The 21,226-nt window shown below is 43.3% G+C and overlaps 2 protein-coding genes and 1 long non-coding RNA gene across 4 annotated transcripts in view; 1 reads left to right on the top strand and 2 right to left on the bottom strand.

The window, feature by feature from the left end:
* UQCRH (ubiquinol-cytochrome c reductase hinge protein) lies at positions 1–9,276 on the bottom strand. 2 transcript variants are annotated; one of them, XM_010803703.4, is made up of 5 exons: positions 8,810–8,932; positions 3,921–3,947; positions 3,295–3,442; positions 3,025–3,186; positions 1–211 (listed from the first exon to the last, which is right to left on the bottom strand). In XM_010803703.4, exons 3-5 carry the CDS (start codon positions 3,355–3,357, stop codon positions 179–181), a joined length of 258 nt encoding a protein of 85 aa, XP_010802005.1. In that variant the 5' UTR covers positions 3,358–3,442; positions 3,921–3,947; positions 8,810–8,932; the 3' UTR covers positions 1–178. The 2 variants fall into 2 exon arrangements, with proteins under 2 accessions (XP_010802005.1, NP_001029917.1); NM_001034745.2 differs by lacking the exon at positions 3,295–3,442 and having other exon boundaries at positions 8,810–9,276.
* LRRC41 (leucine rich repeat containing 41) overlaps positions 9,258–21,226 on the top strand; it is an 18,365-nt gene continuing 6,396 nt past the window's right edge. Inside the window, 4 exon segments of the mRNA NM_001045873.2 lie at positions 9,258–9,505; positions 13,299–13,385; positions 14,168–14,238; positions 20,384–21,225. Of these exon segments, the coding sequence (NP_001039338.1) occupies positions 9,307–9,505; positions 13,299–13,385; positions 14,168–14,238; positions 20,384–21,225 (1,199 nt within the window). The 5' untranslated portion in view covers positions 9,258–9,306.
* Positions 15,493–20,384, bottom strand: LOC104971814 (uncharacterized). The gene is made up of 3 exons (XR_805773.3): positions 18,883–20,384; positions 18,015–18,146; positions 15,493–15,650 (listed from the first exon to the last, which is right to left on the bottom strand). It is a non-coding gene; the product is annotated as an uncharacterized lncRNA (long non-coding RNA).

The following is a 21,226-nucleotide window of genomic DNA, read 5'->3' on the forward strand; positions in this document are numbered from 1 at the left end:
TGCTGATCACTAGACTTTATTAAGATGAAATCACTGATAATTACACAGAAATTACTTGCCTAAGCCAAAATCCTTGAGATTCACATGAACTTAGTTACACAAATAAACATCATGTTCAAAACTGAGGAAATATCCCAATGCCCAGGTGATGAAGGCTGGGGTGAACAAATATGCACACTTATTTCAAGCTGTTAAACAGTTTGTGGGCCACCTAGATGGGGGAAAGAAAAGAATGTCATCAACTGGCATGTTTAATGTCATGAATTACAATGCTTTTCGTAACCTGGAGCAGCACTGCCTCTTCCCTTACCACTCACCTTCTCACACTCTTCTTGAGCCCTAGTGAACTCCCCTCAATTACCGGAATACTATCTTCTTAACTGGGAATCTTTTTCCCACTTTTTCATCTTTTAATTTTCCTTTAAAACCTAACATTACATATTTAGGTTTTAACAAGCTCCTGTCCTTCCTGTCTTTCCCAAAGAAACTTAGGACTCCCAATCACAGTGCTTACTAATTCAACAAATATTTATAAAACATCTACTATGTGCCAGATACCGTTCTAGATGCTGAGTCACTACGGTAAACAAGACAATATCTGTGTCCTATAGAACTTAAGAGAACAATGAGAGAAATATACATATAACTTCTGGTAGTGATAAATCCTGAGGAAAATAAAATGGTGGGGGGAAGGAACAGCAACTTTAAATAGAAGGTTCAGTAAAGGGCATCCTGAAGTTATACCCAGGAGATTTACCAGTTTACTAATCATTCTACTTCTGTCTCCTGTGCTGGCTTATAATTCAGTGAAGGGGACCACGCCCATCTCATTCCCCGATCTTAAGCCAGTTTTGACTCAAAGTATTTAAATAACATTCACCATTTTAATAATTTTAAGCAATTCATTTGTGTAGCCTTAAGTAATTATGGTGTTGGAGAAGACTCTGGCGAGTCCCTTGGACTGCAAGGAGATCCAACCAGTCCATTGTAAAGGAGATCAGTCCTGGGTGTTCATTGGAAGGACTGATACTGAAGCTGAAACTCCAATACTTTGGCCACCTCATGCAAAGAGTTGACTCACTGGAAAAGACCCTGATCCTGGGAGGGATTGGGGGCAGGAGGAGAAGGGGACGACAGAGGATGAGATGACTGGATGGCATTACCGACTCGATGGACATGAGTTTGAGTAAACTCCGGGAGTTGGTGATGGACAAGGAGGCCTGGCGTGCTGCAATTCATGGGGTCGCAGAGAGTCGGACACAACTGAGCGACTGAACTGAAGTAACTCACATTCTACAACCATCAACCTCCAGAACTTTTTCATTTTCCCAAACTAAAACTCTATACCCATTAAATAAAGGCAACTACCATTCAATTTTCTACCTCAATAAATCGGACTACTCTAGGTTCCTCATATAAGTGGAATATTTGTTCGTTTTTGATTGATTTCACTTAGCATGTTTTCAAGGTTCACCTATGCTGTAGTATGTGTCAGTTTCCTTCCATTTTAAGGCTCAATAATATTCCATTGTATGTACATACATTTTGTTTATCCACTCCACCAACAGACATGTTTTTTGAGTAAAGTACTTATTTCTTTTTTTTGCCAAATAATATTCCTTTATGTGGATACATGAAGTTTTATTTATCAGCTGATGGACATTTATATTGTTTCCAACTGTGCCTGTTATGAATAATGCTTCTATGAATATTTGTGTACAAATTTGTGTAGAGATGTTTTCATTTGTCTTGGGTGTACACCTAGGAGAACTGCTGGGTCATATGTTAACTCTAAGTTTAACCTTTTGAAGAACTGCCAGACCTTTCAATAAGGCTATACCAACATACATTCCCATAGGCAGTGTATATGAGGTTTCTAGTTTTTCCACATCACCAACACTTATTTCTTAAGATATAAAAAGCAATATATAAGTGTTTTGTATATAAACTTTCCCTCTTTCCACTAAAATCATGGGAAAAAAGCTATATGAATAATTATAAACTAGAGGATGGATAAAATATGAATATACATCAATGGAAAGGAATATAATGCTCCTTCATATTTTATATGTAAATGTGTTGTTATAATTTCATTTTGTTTAAAAATGTTAGTTTATATAAGAAAACATGTTTATCTCTAGATAGTATGACTTCAGTTGGATTTTTGTTCTTATATATATATAAAAAAAATTCCAGGCAATTCCTTCGCAGTGGGTCCAATGGTTGTTTAGAATTCCATACAGCACACACAGGATCGATCCTTGGTCAGGAAACCCTACAAAATGTGCAGCACAGCATGGCCAAACAAATTTTCTTTTAACTGTTAGAATGTGTTTATAGGAGCTGTGTACGAATGTGTGTGCATATGCATTTCTGTGTTTGCACTGTATGTTATAGAATTAAAAAACCTAAGTTGGGATTGCTGAAGCATAAATTATGATAGTGGAGGTCATTAACTATTTTGTGGGGAGTTATTTATCGACCCCTTCACCCATTTCTCCCCATATTTTTTTATTATAGCCATCTTGAGGTGTGAAGGGGTATCTCATTGTGATTTTGATTTGCATTTCCCTGAGAACTAATGGTGTTAGGCATCTTTTCATATGCTTATTAGCCACCGGGTCAAATCAAACTTTGCCTACCCTGTACTTTATTAAAATACCTTACTGTTACATATGTAAGGGAGTCAAAAACAAGTTTAAAAAAATTTTTTTTTACCAACTATTATGTACAAGACACACTGGAGGATATATACTGAAGAATAGCCTTTTGTACTTAACATACAGAATCCAGTTTCCCTACTGCTTAGCAGTTTAAACTGGAACATCACATCTCTTTTCTGAGCCTCAGTTTTTTATCTGTAAAATGGGAATAGTTATCTTCAGTGAATCAGAGGATTATGTAAGATTATGTATGTAAAATGCTCAGCACTGTCCTGCCCCTAGGATGGAAAGAAAGGTGGTCATCACCAAGTCTTCCCTGGCCACTGTAAGCTTTCCCCTTCTGGACTTTAAGCTGACTTACACAATGGTCCCTTGCATGCAAGAAATCCAAGAGCTCCTCTGTGCAGTCCTCCTCTGTCTGTGACCTGGAGGATACACGCTCATCACAGAGCTCGAGCCGCTCCCGAGCCTTTACACATTTCTCCAGCTGCTCGCATTGCTCTCTCACTGTTGTTAGGGGATCCTAAGAGAGAAACACACACCCACACAAAAACAAAATGGGGATTTTAGGAGACCCACAAACCACATGCTTTAATACAACCACCAAACCAAGGTGCTGTCTCTGAATTACCGTGCAGAAGGCCACCTGGCAGAGCCACACTGCCGCCAGAAAGAGCAGAATGGGGTCTCCCATTTAATTCTGATGCTAAGTAGAAGGGGAAAGTTTCACATTCCTGCCTTCCAGAGTTGCCAGTATGCACTGAAAGCCTCAGTCCTATCTGAAAAACAAGGTGATAAAGGAAACCTGGCCAAACTTGAAGGACATCTAGAGGAGGCCTGCCTTGTTTATTATCACATCATTTTGGGATATATAATGTCTGTGAATTTTAATTCCCCTCAATAGACAACTGGCCTATGCACCCCAGCTGACCACCTACAAAGGCAATGTTAACATGGAGAAGGATCATTTAAGATTCCTTCTAGAATTCCTTATTAGACCACAAAGAGCACATGGTTGAGTACCAGGCCTTCAAGATGCTACTCTGCTTTCTGATACCATGATTGTAGAAGCCCCAAACCCAGAAAAGTGTCAGCCTCCCAGGCCCACATGCCAGAAAAACTGAACAGGAGTATTAAAGGATTTTTCCATTCCCATTCTCTCCAAGGTGTTGAGTATCCTTAAAATGCTCTTAAGAGTTTCATGAAACTCAAAACTTTCTTTTACTGAGATGGTTCCAAACCTGAGATAGCTCTTACCACTAATTCCTCCTCCTCCTCTTCCTCCTACAAAATAAGAACAAAAATAATGTCAGCAGCAATTTTATGACATATATATTCACAATCATAGTGATGTTGTAATTACTGAGCATAGACGGTATTAATCATGTTTTAAATTTTTCTATATTTTATGGTGTTTTGACACTTTAGGGGCCTTGTTAATCCTGGAGACAGCCCCTCCCAGGGCTGCCTAATTTCTAGAGTTGGCAAACAACTTGCCAGGGGGCACAAATTTCAAAGAAACCAATCCAAAACCCTTCTTACCATCTACCTTTATCTAACTTTCCTACACTAAACCAATTATTGCCCCTGTACTAATCACATCAGGGCTAAGTACCAAACAAAAAGGGACCAGCCCAAAGTCAACAGCCTATTAAATTATCCAGTCTTAAACTTGCCAGTATGTCCAGGCTGGATATTGTCACCCTGCTTATTTAACTTATATTCAGAGTACACCATGCGAAATGCCAGGCTGGATGAAGCACAAGCTGGAATCAAGACTACCAGGATTAATATCAATAATCTCAGATATGCAGATAACATCACCCTTATGGCAGAAAGTGAAGAGGAACTAAAAAGCCTCTTGATGAAGGTGAAAGAGGAGAGTGAGAAAGCTGGCTTAAAACTCAACATTCAAAAATGGAAGATCATGGCATCCAGTCCCATCACTTCATGGCAAATAGATGGGGAAACAATGCAACCAGTGACAGATTTTATTTTCCTGGGCTCCAAAATCACTGAACATGGTGACAGCAGCCATGAAATTAAAAGACGCTTGGTCTTTGGCAGAAAAGCTATGACAAACCCAGATAGCGCATTTAAAAGCAGAGACCTTACTTTGCCGACTTAAGTCCATATAGTCAAAGCTATAGTTTTTCCAATAGTCATGTATGGATGTGAGAGTCAGACCATAAAGAAGGCTGAGAGCCAAAGAATTGTTGCTTTTGAACTGTGGTGTTGGAGAAACTCTTTAGAGTCCCTTGGACTGCAAGGAAATGGACTACAAGAAGATCAAACCAGTCAATCCTAAAGGAAATCAAGCCTGAATATTCATTGGAAGGTCCGTTGTTGAAGCTGACGTTCCAATACTTTGCGCATCTGATGGGAAGAAGAGACCCATTGGAAAAGACCCTGATACTGGCAAAGATCGAAGGCAGGAGAAGGGGACAACAGAGGACAAGATGGCATCACCAACTCAATGGACATGAGTTTGAACAAGCTCAGGAAGACAGTGAAGAACAAGGAAGCCTGGCATGCTGCAGTCCATGGGGTTGTAAAGAGTCAGACACAACTGAGTGACCGAACGACAACAAAACTTGCCAGAACATGGCTATCCTGCCTCACCTAGTCCTTCTTCTGCTCCTGATAGGGCCTTGGCACCTCCCCATGTGGCCCTGGTGGTATGGCCTGCCCTCTTCTCTTGGGAACTATAGTCGGTCAGCTCAGTCGCTATATATATAGTCAGAAACTATAGTAATAAACTTCATTCACAAACAGTTGTCTTATCTTGATTATGCTTTGAAGAAGGGTAATCGATATCATACTAGACAGGGTCACTGATATAAACAACTTTACAGGTTATACAATTTAAATAATTTTAAAATAAATTATAAAGTAATTTAAATTAAAAAAAGTTGTCTCCATGCTTGTAACCTTATCTTACCTGATTAAAACAAGTCCTGAGTATGTTTAAACAAGGACACACAATCTCATGTTCATTAGCAACAAACTTAAGTGTGTACAACACTCTAAAAGTTTATGCACTTTATATCTGTAATGATTTGACTAATTACAATAGACCCTTAAGGGGCTCCCAGTTTAGTAATAACAAGCACTAATCAAACATTTTCTGATATAGATTCAAGCTGTCACAGTAAAATTGCCGTATCAATTTTAATGTATAGATTTTGCAAATACCATACTATATGTAATACCTAACCGTATCTATAATATCTGTCATATATTTATGCTCATTAAATGTTTTAATTATGGGGGGGAAAAAAAAAGATTCAGGGACTTCCCTGGTGGTCCAGTGGTTAAGAATACATCTTGCAATGCAGGGGATCCAGGTTCAACCCATGATTGAGGAAATAAGATCCCACGTGGCTCAACCTGCGTGCTCTGGAACCCACATGCAATGAATATCCCAGCAACTAAGACCCAGTGCAACCAAATTAATCAGTCATTCAAGTTGTCAACTGTTCATATGGGATCAACGTGTGTGTGTGCGTGTTTGTGTGTGTGTGTGTGTTAGCTGCTTAGTTGTGTCCAACTCTTTGCGATCCCATGGACTATAGCCTGCCTGGCTCCTCTGTCCAGGGAATTCTCCAGCCAAGGATAGTGGAGTGGGTTGCCATTTCCTTTTCCAGGGGATCTTCCTGACCCAGGGATCGAACCTGGGTCACTTGCATTGCAGGCAGATTCTTTACTATCTGAGCTACAGGAAAGTCCCCAACTTAAATATATTTTCTTCTAAATTCTGAGACATACCAGTAGTGCCAGAAATAGCTAAATTTAATCCTTTCATTCCCAAACCAAATTAGGTAGAAAGCTAACATTTTTTCCTATGTTCTGAATTTGAATTGGGTATATGAAAATAGCCAAACCTAAATTCTCCTTTAGCCAGAATTAAAGATAATTTCAGTCACTGCTTTTGGCTTGCTGAACTTTCAAGACTCTAAGTACACTGTCAATATAAGTGCACCAAAGCTCTACACAACTCCACTCACAAGCTTAAAAAACATCAGGCCCTACCTATTACTTGCTGCTACTGCTAAGTCGCTTCAGTCGTGTCCGACTCTGTGCGACCCCATAGACGGCAGCCCACCAAGCTCCCCCGTCCCTGGGATTCTCCAGGCAAGAACACTGGAGTTCTTTGCCATTTCCTTCTCCAATGCATGAAAATGAAAAGTGAAATTGAAGTTGCTCAGTTGTGTCCGACTCTAGGTGACCCCATGGACTGCAGCCTACCAGGCTCCTCCATCCATGGGATTTTCCAGGCAAGAGTACTGGAGTGGGGTGCCATTGCCTTCTCCGACCTATTACTTCAACCTCAGTTTCTTTTCTTCCAAGGGGTGTGGGGAAACAAATCTCTTTGGGAGAAAAAGCAGAGTCTTAAAACTGTGGCACAGTAGAGCCTGATCAGTAACTCAACCTGTCAAAAGTAAAGCATCTACCCGCCAGTGCACGTACATGTCCACGTTTGCAGGAAGGGAAGGAAAAGGTGATATAGAGAGGAAAAAAAAAACTAGTTCAACAATCCCTCACTGTGTTTTCAAAACTCCATACAATCTGCCCCATTGTATGATCTTCAAGGAAGGGACCAAAGCTTATGAAAACTGGAGTGAGGGACAGGGCAGGTTCCACTGTAATCCAGGCTATTTATTCTCAAATTAACAAAGGTGTCTTCTAAATGTGAAGTTATTACTTAGAATGTACAATTCTAGTTTTCCATTAAACAAGATTTCTTAACCTTGCTCTTAGGAAAACAAAATTCATCCTGAAAACAGTTATTCAAAAGAACTGAAATCCCATTCTGCCTGAGTTAGAAACCAGAAATTAGTATCCTAGAAGCAAGACCTTTATATCCTTTCCCTATTAGCAGTGTTACTACACTGATTATTTTATTGATCATTTTGATAATTTTGTGTCAAAAGTATCATGGCATATTTTGAGAAAACAAATCCAAATACAAATCTGAATATGGACTATTTCAGGTAAACTTCATATCAATGATAAAAACCAAGGTCATACTAAATAAAAAGATTCAATCTCCAAGATGTACAGGTTCTTCATAACAAACCTCAGATTTCTTCATTTTAAAACAGACTACTTGTTTACTTTCTGTTTTCTCATCTACTGCTGTGATGAGCCCTACTGAACTTTCTGGTATACTTCCAGTTGAACATCCTGAGACTGGCTCCATTTCTTTCTTGTCTTTCTTCTGAAAATAAGACTAGAAAAAATTATGGGATTAACTAGTTCCCAATTATTCTTAACCCATAAGCCCAGAACAACTGCAGGTAAGTGACCAGAGAACGAAAGATAGGAAATGTGATGGGAAACAAAAACTAGCTGGCTTCTGTAAAACCATGTAACACTGTGGCTAAGCCTCCTCTGGAACCATGCTGCCTGAGTTCAATTCCTGTCTCCATGATTTATTAGCTGTGTGTCCTCAGATTAGGCATTTAACCTCTCTATGCTTGTTTCCTCATCTGTAAAATGGCAATACTATGACTACCTAATACCTCACAGGACTATTGTGTGGCTTAAATGAATTAGTACATATAAAGCACTTGGAATCGAAAGCAGCCAATAAATGATTATTATTAAATTGGCATTCTAAGTCTGGAAAGGAGCTCCCTCTCTCATCACAGAATTATACCGCACATCCCCACACTGTCCCCAAAGACACTTTTCCCTTTCCTCCACCCAAGGAAAACTAAATCACGTTTTCACAGAAACTAGCCTAAGGCCTGATGCCCGGAATCTCCACAGAAGATATACCAGGATCCCTGACCCTAGCTGAGGCAGCTTGCTCCCCAAATTAGTCAAACTAGAGGCTCTGAACAGCTAATTGACTAAAAACATAAGCAGGCCTCATTTTTACAAAAATTTAGTCCACAAAGCATTTTCCCTCTCGTTAAACCTTAATCACATTCACAGACTGGGAAAGCCGAAGCCCAGAGAAAGCCTAGTCACCTACTTGACCAAGGTCACCCGACGAACTCTGGGGAAGAGTATGGGGAACCAGCTCTCCCGACCCTGCAAACTCTAGTGGGAAAGGGGGGCCCAGAGGGTCCCGTGCTTTGGGTCAGGTCCTGAGCCTCAGGGCTGTGAAAAGAGGTCGAGCCGCCCAAGATTCTTACCTCCTTGGGATCTCCGGATCCGGTCAGCATCCTTTGCTCGTCCTCTAGCCCCATGTCCGGAGGCGGCTCTGGACTCAACACAAGCAGCAACAGCGGCACCTATTCCACTTCAGGATCAAAAAGGACTTGTAAGGGTCACTCAGCGGATATCCGGCGATCTGGCCGGAAGTGCGGCAGACTAGTCGTAGTGGCGAACACACGCTCCGATTGGCATGTACTACCGTCCAGAGGCAGGGGACAGGGATAGCTGGTATTTGCACCAGAGAAGGATTTGCTAAGGAATATCCCCTTAGCCACACCAGGCCCAAATATGTTGACTTGGGGGGTTATTTGAATTATTGCTTTCTAAGAAACTTGGGAAGTATGCAGAAATACTTGATATTCTTTTAGCGCAGTTCCCAGTCTTCCCCACATCGTCGATGGAACCGTCCTAACTGCTGACCTTTTCAAGATGGCGGCCCGAGACTGCTACTCGCGGACTCGCGCACCTCCCCAAGATGGCGGCGCCCGAGGCCTGGCGCGCCCGGAGTTGCTGGTTCTGTGAGGTAGCGGCAGCAACGACCATGGAGGCCACGTCCCGGGAGGCGGCGCCAGCGAAGAGCTCGGCCTCGGGCCCCAGCGCTCCCCCCGCCCTGTTCGAGCTGTGCGGGCGGGCGGTGAGCGCCCATATGGGGGTTCTGGAAAGCGGGGTGTGGGGTAAGTCGCGGGATGAGGGGCTACCACTGGCAACGAACGGAGGCGGCCCAGCGGCCGGGGGGCGCGGGGGGCGAGGCCAGGAGGCCTGGGGCAAGGCCCAGCTCTGGGCACTGGAAGTCAGACCTTCGGGACGGAGCAAGAATTCTGTGACTGGCAGGACTGTGCACAGTAAAGACGGAGACCAAACTGGCAGGTGGACCCGCACCGCGGCCTGGCTGGGGGGCTCGGGGGGCGAGGCCAGGAGGCCCAGTCTGGGGTGAAGCGGGCAGAGCCCGGGCGACAAGAGGCAGGAGTGACTAGCCGGGCCTTGGTCACCGAAGTGACACTCGGACTGGGTCGGGCTGCAGAACCTCGGATGTCGAACGGACGGGCAGGGATGGCACTGCTACTTGGGGGCGGGGGCCGAGGCCTGGAGGCCCGGCCTAAGGCCAGGAGGCCAGGCCCAGGGCAACGTAACCAGACTGACGGCGCGCGGCCTCCGCTGTCTGCCTGACAGACCGTGGGGGCTGTGGAGGCCAAGCCGCTGGGCGAGGGCAGCCAGTGGACTGGAGAGTGAAGGGATGGGGCTGCGGGAGAGGCCGAAAGGCTCGGGGCGCCGAGGCCTTTCTGACGGCCCGGGGCTGGAGGGAGCTGACTGACTGACGGCCAGGGCCTCGGGTACCAAACTGAGTGAGCGACTGACTGACGGGCAGGACTCGGAGCGCCGGAGGCCGCTCGGATTGGCCGGAGCGGCGAGGAAGGGCCAGAGAGCGGGTGAAGGGAGGCCCGGAGCGGGTCAATCGACTGAGGCGCGAATGACGGACAGGCGGGAAGGGCCACGGAGGCCCCAGGCGCGGCGAGGGCCTGGGGAACCCGAACTGGGAGGGGGCGCGGCGCCGCTTGGAGGACTGGGTCCGGGTGGAGTGAAAGAAGGCCCGGGGCCTGAAAGCGGCCGGGACCGCCAGGCCCGGCCTGGGTTGAGGGCGCCCAGGCTGAGTAGCAAAGGCGGGTGGCCGGGGGCACTGGGATGAGGGCCTGGGACGGTGAGCCGACTAGCCTGTCGGGGGGCCTGGCAGTACAGCGGCGGCGGGGCAAGCGAAGTAACGGAGGGAGGCCTGCAGGCGGATGGGCGCGAGGAGGCCGGGCCATGGATTGGGTACTGCTGGTGGCAGCCAGGCGGCTGAGGAGGAAAACGCGAGTGGACGACCTGGGCACGATAGTGAGTGTGAAAGAGGAAAGGGAGAGCTCTGGGGGTAGGCCTGCCTGCCTGGGCCTAGGAGGCCTTGGGCCTGACAGACTGCTGGAGCGAGGGGGTGGGGCCGGAGGCCTGGGCTGAAGTTGGGTGAGGAGATCTCAGGCCAGGCCAGGCCGGAGGCCCCGGGACGGGGGAGCGGATGGCAGGAGAGGAGGCCCTAGGCCCTGGCGGTAAGAGGGTCTAGTGTAGGCCTCAGAGAGTGTGGTGGTGTTTTTGCCTGGAGGAAGGCCTGAGGAAGGCCTCCCGTAAGGTCAGGAGTCGGGGCTTAAGGTCCTGGGATGGGGGATTTGGATTACACCCTGAGGAGGCCGATGTGGAAAAAAGACCCTGAAATGTGGGGAGCTGGACCTTCAGGAATAAGCCCCAAAGCTGTGGAGTGGTTAAGGAGGTCCAAGGATGTAGGAAGGCCCTTGGTGAAGTGGGGGTGGGGCACCCTTCCTGAAGAGGCCCAAGTGTCTTGTCTGGTGAGGGAAGGCTGTTAGCAGTCCTCAGGCCTGGTGAGGGGGAGGGGATTGTGGAGGCCCTGGACCAACAACTAAAAAGAATAGGGTCAAGCTGACCCAGAGGGAATGGGAGAAAAGTCTCAGTGAATCTGGGCAGGAGACTCAGAAAAGTCCTGGGGAATTTGGAAGAAGATACAGTGGATCTGGCTTTGTCAGCCCGGAGCGTCTAGAATGCTAAACCTAACTAAGAGGGACTAGGACTGAGGGTGAAGTTCCCAAGTTGGGAAAGCAAAGCATTAAAGATATGAGCTAAAAAGAAGAGACTCCGGTTCGATCTCTGGGTCAGGAAGATCGCCTGGAGGAGGAAATGGCAACTGACTCCAGTATTCTTGTCTGGAAAATTCCGCGGACAGAGGACCCTGGCGGGCTACAGTCCATGGGGTTGCAGGGTTGGACACAACTGACACACACACACGAAAAGAAGCGAGGAAGAGCCTGGCTTAAGAAGATTGAGGAAAGGTAGAGAAGAGTTCGTGAATAATAGGGGATGAGAATGTCTGTGAAAGGGGATGGCTCTACAGAGAGGAGCATATTGGAGGGACAGAGGAGGAAGAGCTCCTATGGGCCTTGCCCAGGTGGACAGTCACACAGAAAGAGCTGAATCAAGTTAGGCCTCTTAGAAGGGCCAAGTAAGAGGCCTGCTAGCAGTGCTATTTTGGAGCAAGGTCTCAGTGTGGGCTAACAGCCAAGAAAGCCTTCCTGGAAGTAGTGCACTAGCATTTCTTTGTGTAGGGAGAGAGAAGGGGAAAATGAGTAGAGCCAGCAGGAAAGGATATAATGAGGAATAGAACAGGTATGTTATACCTTGAATGCCAGGATATGGAACTTGGACTTTATCTTGAATGCAGTAAAGAGATTTCATTAGTATATTAGCAAACGGAATTAATGCTCTTCTTCAGTGGGTACATTGAGTACCTACTATGTACAAAGAACTGTACTAAGCTCTTGGATATCAGGATTCAGTTACTGCACAAGTAAGGATAAAAGGTCCTGGAATGTAAGTTTTAAAAGAATTTCCTTAGGTATCAAGATCTTAAAACTTGTTCTTGGCAGAACAGAGAAGCTTTTGACAGAATAGGAATAATAATAGCTAAAGTTTAGTGAAATTATGGCCAGCAACAGTCTTCAAGTCTGGTCTCTTCAAGTCTACAAATATGGTCTTCTTTAATTTTCACAACAATCTTAAGAGGTAGTTATTATTATCTCCATTTTAAAATTAAGGAAATTGAGGCTCAAAGACATTAATTTGTCCATGAATTCATAATTAACTAAGTGATACAATCAGCATTTCACCCAGTTTTGTCCCAACTCTAGAGACTATACCATTTAGCCACAATATTATAATGCCTCTCAGATCTAGGGAAGTTAGCAAGAGCGAGTTTTGTTTTTAAGATATATTGAATTAAGAGTATAGAACCTAATTATTTCTATTCTTCATAGGAAAGTACTAGTTCAGGGTACAGTGGGAGCCCAAAGGATGGAAGTGGCCAGTCTGGAAGAGTGAGAAGGGAATCCAGAGAAGGCTTAGTAAAGGGCATGTGATACATGAAAGATGAGTAGTTGATATGCTGAAAATGGCAAGAGCATTCCTGATGGAGAGAACAGCATAACAAAGGCAGAGGCAGAAAGCAGGGAGGTAGGCAAATGAAAAAAGGTAGTTTAGTATGACTGAAGTATAGGGGGCAAAGCAGGGAGCTGGAGAAGTTAGTAGGGCTCAGATTATAAAAGACTTTTTTTAATCACACATATTCAATAGGACCTTTTAAGTGCAGAATGGTTCATTATGCTCGGGCAGAAGTGAGCTGCCAGCTCCTAAATGAGCCCATCTGCTTGCTTTGTGGGATTATCTCACCCTTGAAGATGTGCATGCCTCTGAAATTCCCACTGCAAACTAAGTGTCTGAAGATAAGTGGACCAGAGTTTGAATTAGACTTAGGTTAGCGTCTAAAGATTTCTACTTGTCAAGTGAGAAGTCTTTCTGTTTTCCTTTCCAGTAGAATAAATAATGCTTGTAACCCTGGGAGAAAAAAGTAAATTTTGTGTTTGGTTTTTGTAGCCCTCCCAGGCCCAATACTTCAAAGCATCTTACCTCTGCTCAATATATATTACTTGGAGAGGATTGAGGAAACTGCCCTCAAGAAAGGTGAGTGTTTTTCTGTCTCTTTCTCAGTGATTGTAAGCAAGGCACCATGATGTTCTTCAGGTAAATATGACACTTGATACCTGCATAGAACTTCATGCTTTTCAAAAAGTACCCTCACACCTATTTTCTTATCTGATTTCTCAATGTCCTGTGAAACACAAAACAAGTATTTAATCCCCATTATACTAATAAAAATGAAACCACAAGCACACCACAATTAAGAGCAAAGCCAGGTAGAACACAGATCTTTTGTTTTGGGCATTTTTGGTCTTGCCTCATGGCTTGAGGATCTTAGTTTCCCAATAAGAGATTGAACTCGGCCCCTGGCAGTGAAAGCACCTAGTCCTAACCACTCCACCGCCAAGGAGTTCCCAAGCCCAGATCTTTTGAAATTTTAGTTTTTCTATTTTATCAGACTACCTCCTAAGCTCCTCATTAAATACATGTTAACAGCTAACATTCATCCTTGTCTCAAGCATTGTCTTAGGCACTCTATCTGGAGAAACTTATTTAATATTTTCATCAATTTTGCAAAATCACTATTATTAACTACATTTTGTAGATAATGAAACTGAGGTACAGAAAAATTAAGTAACTTGCTCAAAGTCACACAGCTAGACTGTTCTGGTATTTAAACCTAAACAGTCTGTCTTTAGAGCCAGTGCTCTTTACCAGTCTGCCATATTGCTCCTGTGAACCTAGAAAAGGACATTAAAAGGCTGATGTACTTCAGTCATGGAGACCAAGGAGCAGCTAAGTAAATGTGTTATTTCTCTCTACAGGCCTCTCCACTCAGGCCATTTGGCGCCGACTATGGGATGAGCTGATGAAGACAAGGCCTTCCAGTTTGGAAGTAAGTTAAGGCACCAGGTAGAGCTCTGGCCTCACTACATGGTGAAAGCAGGAATAGAACACACACACAAGCTGGGTACTGGTAAAGTGCAGGGGCAGGCATGGGATGAATTTGAGAAGACGGCTGCAAGGGCTTGTCACAAAGTTCTTTCCTGTTTAACATTTGTCACTGACTGACTTGTTCACCATGTTTGCAGGTGACATAAAACAGGGAAAGATAGTGATCATATTGGATGGCAGAACCTGGATTCAGGTCTTGATAGGGCTGGAACAATGGTCACACCTAACAGGATGAAATTGAACAGAATAAACCAACTCTTGAGTCTAAAAAATTCCAATTTCATGACCTCAGGGTAGTGGGTGGAGGGGTCTGGCTTAGCAGCAGCTAGTATAAAAAAGATTAAGGGGGTTTAGTCTGCAGTGTGCTGAAACCACTCATATAATGACTGTATCCTGAACTGTGTGAACTAATGTAACTGTAATGTAGACTGAAGGACATGGGGGATGATAGACCTGCTTGACTCTGCAGTGGTCAGGCTATCCCTGGAGTATGGAGAAAGAAGTCAAAGCCACATCTTGTGAGTCACATTTGGAAGACTGGAGATATTTGTCCTGAAAAAAAGAAGACTTGAGCAATATGAACTGTCTTGAAATATCTGAAAGAGGGATTAATAGGTTTGTTCTGAGTGGAAGTTAAAGGAAGATAACTTTTTGCTAAGCTGAATGTAGAATTTTTAAACTGTGTGCTTATTGGTGATGAAACAAGCTAATTCCAAAGGTAATAAGCTTCCCATCACTAAGTGTTTATAGAGTCTAGATAACCACCTGACACAAGGGTATTGTAAAAGAAATTCAGCATTGTTGGAGATGTTGGACAAGATGACTTTTAGGACTCCTCTTAGCCCTAAGATTCTATTATTCATTGGTTCAGCTATAACTCAATGGAGCTCTCATCTCTGTTGCTGCTGCATAATCAGGTGACAGGACAGACTAATTTCAATAAACATTTACTCCAGCTTACCACATACCATGTATTATGCTAAATATTTTAAGTACAGCCATAATCCCTAGTCTTGAAAAACTATCAGTTTACTGGGGAAATCTGCAAACAAATACATCCTGTATGCCAGGGCAAGTCGTATGACTGAGTGTAGCAAGGAGGTTGAAAGAAAAGAGAACAAGTCTTTCCTAGGAAGTAATCATTTGAATTGGGTGTTACATGGTGAATGAGGCCAGATGACAAGATAACAAGCTCTTATCAGGAACTGCAGATTTATTTTGTGAGTATACACTAGGTTCAGTAACATTCAGCTCCTTTAGCTTCCCACTTCCAGATCTAGATGCAATCCCTGCCGTTCAGCACAGACACTGAGGCCCAACGAAATCATCAGGCATTATGTACAGGATTTAGGCCTTAAGAGGAAGAGAAGTGGACACAAGGATGTTAGAAAGTGGAAATAGCTTTCTGCAGTCTTTAAAGAAACATGATTCACTTTGTCACAGTGTTTGCCAGGTAGTATGGTTGACTAGGAAGTGATGGAGATTGTAGTATCTTTCTCTTTGAGAAAGCTTTTTCCACCATTATCTCAAGCTTCCTGGAAAGAAATGTCTGTTTGTTAGCTGTTTCCTTGTCTCAGAGTATTTCAGAATATTTAGGAAGCCCCAGGCCTGATGGCCTCACAGTCACCTACACAAAGGTCTTAACTTGGAACATATCCATTTCAGAGGGTATCTTCTTCCACTTCCCACTTTTGCGTAATAGTAACCTTCACTTCATTCATAATTAAACAGTTATTAAGTGATTGTACAGTTCCAGGCACTATGCTAGGTTCTAAGTATACAGTGGTGAGCAAGATAGACATAGCCCTATTATAAAGCAGTAATATTTCAAACTATGTAGTACTAATGTATGTGTATATTAAGAGATCTGTAGAATAAAAGAGATATTCTGGAAACAAAGCAATGAGGAAATAAAGGATTATTCAATAAATGGTTCTCTAGTGATTGGTTAACCATTTGGAAAAAATAGTTAAGAGTCTTGTTTGGCAGAAACCAACACAATTCTGTAAAGCAATTGTTCTTCAATTAAAAGATAAATGTAAAATTTAAAAAAAGAGCTTCACTTTACAGTATATTCAGTTTCTATATGCAAAACCAATACAATATTGTAATTAGCCTCCAATTATAATAAATAAATTTATACTAAAGATTACTTTGTAAAAAGTAAAAGCACAAAACAATTTTAAAAATAAAGGTGACTGGTTATCTAGTCTCAGAGTAGAGAGCACTAGTAAATGGGTAGAACAATAAGAAAAAAATGTACAGACACATTTGGCCACATAAAATGCCAACACTGTAAATACAATTTAGTGAAAGATTCTTCCAGGCCAAGAATACTGGAGTGGGTTGCCATTTCTTTCTCCAGAGGATCTTCCCAACCCAGGGGGATGGAACCCAGGTCTTTGCAGGCAGATTCTTTATTGGTCTGAGCCACCAGGGAAGCCCAAACACAATTTAAAAGGTGCATAAACTAGGAAATTATGAATGTTTGCACCAATATTTGCAAAATAAAAGGATACAGAGAATAAGACAAAAAAGCAAACAGTAAAATGAATAAAGATTTGGATAAGTCACAAAGTATACAAAAATTTCCAATAAATTTAAAAAATGTTCAATTTCACTAATAATAGAAAATTGGAAAGTAAAATTCTACCTCTTTAAAAGATAATTCCAGGGGTGGGCAGAACTTGCATTTTAATATGTTGTTGGCAGGAGCAGAAATGCTACAACTTTCTTGGTGGGTAATCTGGTGCTAACTGTCAAGATTCTTTAAAAAATGCTCAAATTCTTCAACTAAAATTATATTTTATGGTATATAAAAACTGAGATACTCATGAAGATTTATTTCCAGATGTTCATTATAGCAAAGTTATAAACAATTTAAGTATTCAATAATATAGAAATTATTAAGTATAGCACATCCATATTTTCAAAATTATTAATAAAGTCATTCTAGAAATACTTAAATATTTCTAAAATTTAAATAGTGGTAAAAATGTTTAATGACGTGGTGGTATAGTCTTTTTTATTTTTTAAGCCCAGAATTTGAAACTGTTCAGAATTGTCTCAGTGTTATAAACACAAATACCTATGGCTTGTCACATATACACTCCAATTAGTTTTACACGATTTTTGATTTGCTTCCATAAACTATTCCTGTTATCAGAAAAACAATGGACAATATATAGTTGAGTATGGCTCTAAAAGTTTAGTATAAGAAAATATTTAGCTCTCCCTGGTTTGTACACACATTTCTTCCTGACCAGTACCTGAGCTACCAGCCCATTGTGGATGGGCCAAGGATTAGTTGTGTTGGTAAGCAAATGCCACTTCACCTCTTTGATGGTGTGTCATTTCCCAAAAGAAAATATTCAAATTACTTTGCATTGTCTGAGCTATAGTGTACAAGTCCACAAAATGAGTGGCTTGGACTACTAGATCTCTCAGGTTATTTTTCAGCTTTGAAATTTTAGCACAGAATCTTGTACAGGCTGGTGATGGAATAAAGTGACAGTGAGTTGCTGTCTGTCTATGCATTAATAAAAGTGACAGTGAGTTGCTATCTATGCATTAGTTGTCAGCTAATTTTTTTACACATTTGATTCTCATAATTCTGTCATGTAGATATAGTTATCTTCCTCAGTTTATATATGATGAAACACACAGAAAGAGTAAAAGTGATTTGCCTAAGTTTCAGTTTGTGAATGGCAGACCTACCCAGTTGTGGCAGCCTGGCCCTGGAGCAAATGCTCTTAATCACTGTCATGTTGCTTTCATTGGTTATCACAGGTCTGAGGTGTTCCAATTTCAAGTATTCTCTCCCATTGTCTTCATGAACCAATAAAATGTCTGAAAAACCCAAGTATTTAGTTATCTACAGTTCATATTCCACATGCCTTATAGTTGGAAACTTACACCTTAATTTTCACATTTGTCTGTAATCTTAGCCCCAGATCTCATAGTAACCATCTACTTCACTTGTGAAGTTAAAGCCTTGCTGGGGTTACCTGCAAGTATCTTTCAAGATTGTGTGGGCCAGCAATGTGTGAAAAATGTGTTGAGTGAGGATGGATTGAAGGATTCAGGAATACCTTCTTTACTTCTATTAAGGCTAAGTAGAGATTTGGTTACCAGGTTTTTCCTGCTCCCCTCATGCCCCCACATTGCTGCTGGAGGGGTCTGTCTGATTGGTGCCATCCAGTTAGCTCAAACATGAAGTCATTCATGATTATTACAGTGTTCTCAGGGAACAACAGCTCAAGCAAAGGGAATGACACTTTTGCCTGAGAATAGGAGCCTAGCTCCTGACAAGAACCTCTTTTGAGGGTCAGTCTGATAGGAGGAATGCATGGAGGTAGGGTAGAAGCCAAAAGAAGTGTCTTATTTTTAGATTTGAGGAACCTCAGGCCCCTACTACCTTTGCTTCAGGCTGAATAAGCACCCTGCTTAACAGGCTTTGCCTCCATTAAGTCCATTTCCCATGTAGGGTAATTATCATTAACAGTAAAGTTACATTTTATATTTTACAGTTTATAAAGTGCTTGAATTTACATTTACAGTCTCCAGTTCGATCTTTACAACAAACCTGTGAAGGTGATATTATCCATATTTTACAAATGAAGAGGTTGAGTATGTCGCAGAGCTGGCACTTTTCAGTCATCAGACTTTCCGTGCACCTTAGGAGAGAATGGGGATTTAGAGAAGTATTTGCCTTTTGAGGTAGGCAGATCCTTTTGAGGTAGGTAGCAGTAGTTCCTAATCTCTGATATATGTATCAGAATCATTTGGGGGTAGATTTGAAAATAAAGATGCTTGCATCTTACCTCAGATGTAATCACCAAGTCTGGGTACATGGCATATGAATTTTGGAGAAAAAGTCCACAGTAAATTTGATGTATTCCAAAGGTTAAAAATCACTTGTGTTTAGAGTTCTCCTGAATGTATCAGAGTAGACTGGTGAAACCTCATATCCAAGTATGGCCTTGGAGAAAACTAAGACTTGGTCCCTCCTCTCCAGGAATTTATCTGGTTGGGATGAGACATGATGTACACAGGGAGAGTGACAATACCATGAGACATATTTACCATTGTCTAAAGACATGAATAGTCGAGTATGAGTTCCAAAAGGAGGAGGTTGGGGGGGGGGGGCAGTCAGTGAGATCTACAATTTTAGGGAGAAATGAACAGCCTCAAAGAGCAAAATGTTGATAGGTCCTTTCAGGAAGTCTGTTTGGGCAGTGGAGAGCATTTCTGGCAGATGTAGGAAGGAACAAAGGCAGGTTTGGGTCCCTGAGGTGACCAGTTTTGCCAAAGCAGAGCTTTCCTGAGCAAGTGGGAGATACAGCTTCTCCAGTAGGCAGAGCCCATATTGTGGACAGCTTTCCCTGCCAGGCTGAGGAACTTTAAATGTGCTGCTGCCCTGATCCCCTTGGCAGTGGGGACTCAATAGGGGTATTGGAGAATAGTGTAATCAGAGTTGTTTTTGAATACAAAGATTAAACCCAGTGGACTTGTGTAAAAGTTTGGGAAGGGAAACAAGGAGAGCAGTCAGGAAGCTAATGAAGTACCAGGTGTTAGGTAATAAGGGGCTGAACAAAGGTGGCAGCAATAAGAATGAAAAGGTAGGATCAGATTCTAAAAACAAACGTGATAGAACAAGTATTTCACTTGAGGGACATTTTGGCAAAATTGTCTCTGGAACCAAATTTCCTGGGTTCAGGTTTTGGTTTTTGCTGTACCACACAGCTTGTGGAATTCTTACTCCCCAACCAGGTACTGAACCTGGGCCATAGGCAGTGAAAGCTCAGAGTCCTAACCACTGGACTGCCAAGGAATTCCCTCTTGAGTTTCAAATCTTAATCCTACCACTTAATTATGTAACCACAGGCAATGACATTTGTGCCTTGTTTTTCTTACCTGTAAATTGGATCTAATAGTAATATATACCTCAAAGATATGAGGATTAAATGAACTTGCATGTTATTTAGAACATTTACTGGCTTAGTAAATAGCTAGCTATTGGAAGGAAACTATCCCGTGGGTAGCACTTAGTATCACAGCTGTCTGGAATGTTCTCTGCTTTTCAGAGCGTGACCTGTTGGCGAGCCAAGTTTATGGAGGCCTTTTTTTCCCATGTTCTACGTGGAACCATTGATGTGTCTTCTGACAGGCGTCTTTGTGACCAGCGCTTCTCACCTCTCCTGCATAGCTCCCGCCACGTCCGGCAACTCACCATCTGCAACATGCTGCAGGGTGCAACTGAGCTGGTGGCCGAGCCCAACCGCAGGGTTCTGGAGACCCTGGCCAGTTCCCTGCACACCCTTAAGTTCCGCCACTTGCTGTTCTCCGATGTGGCTGCTCAGCAGTCACTTCGGCAGCTGTTACATCAGCTTATTCACCATGGGGCTGTCAGCCAGGTGTCGCTGTACTCCTGGCCTGTGCCCGAGTCAGCCCTTTTCATTCTTATCCTCACCATGAGTGCTGGCTTCTGGCAGCCAGGCCCTGGTGGTCCGCCCTGTCGCCTCTGTGGAGAGGCCTCCCGAGGCCGGGCCCCATCCCGAGATGAAGGGTCCCTTTTGCTGGGCTCACGCCGGCCTCGCAGAGATGCTGCTGAGCGATGTGCTGCAGCTCTGATGGCCTCCCGGCGAAAGAGTGAAGCCAAGCAGACGGCCAGAGCTGCACCTGCCACTCGGGTAACACGCCGGAGCACACAGGAGAGCCTGACAGCAGGCGGCACAGACTCTAAGAGGGAGCCCCTCCCTCCAGCCACCTCCCATGAGGCTCCTGGCACCAAACGCCCACCTTCTGCTCCAGCCACCACCTCCTCTGCCTCTGCTTCCTCTTCCACATCCTCATCTAAACGGGCTCCAGCCAGCTCAGCCCCACAGCCTAAGCCCCTAAAGCGTTTTAAGCGAGCTGCAGGGAAGAAG

This window comes from Bos taurus, chromosome 3, assembly GCF_002263795.3.
Source record: "Bos taurus isolate L1 Dominette 01449 registration number 42190680 breed Hereford chromosome 3, ARS-UCD2.0, whole genome shotgun sequence".
Classification (NCBI taxonomy): domain Eukaryota; kingdom Metazoa; phylum Chordata; class Mammalia; order Artiodactyla; family Bovidae; genus Bos; species Bos taurus.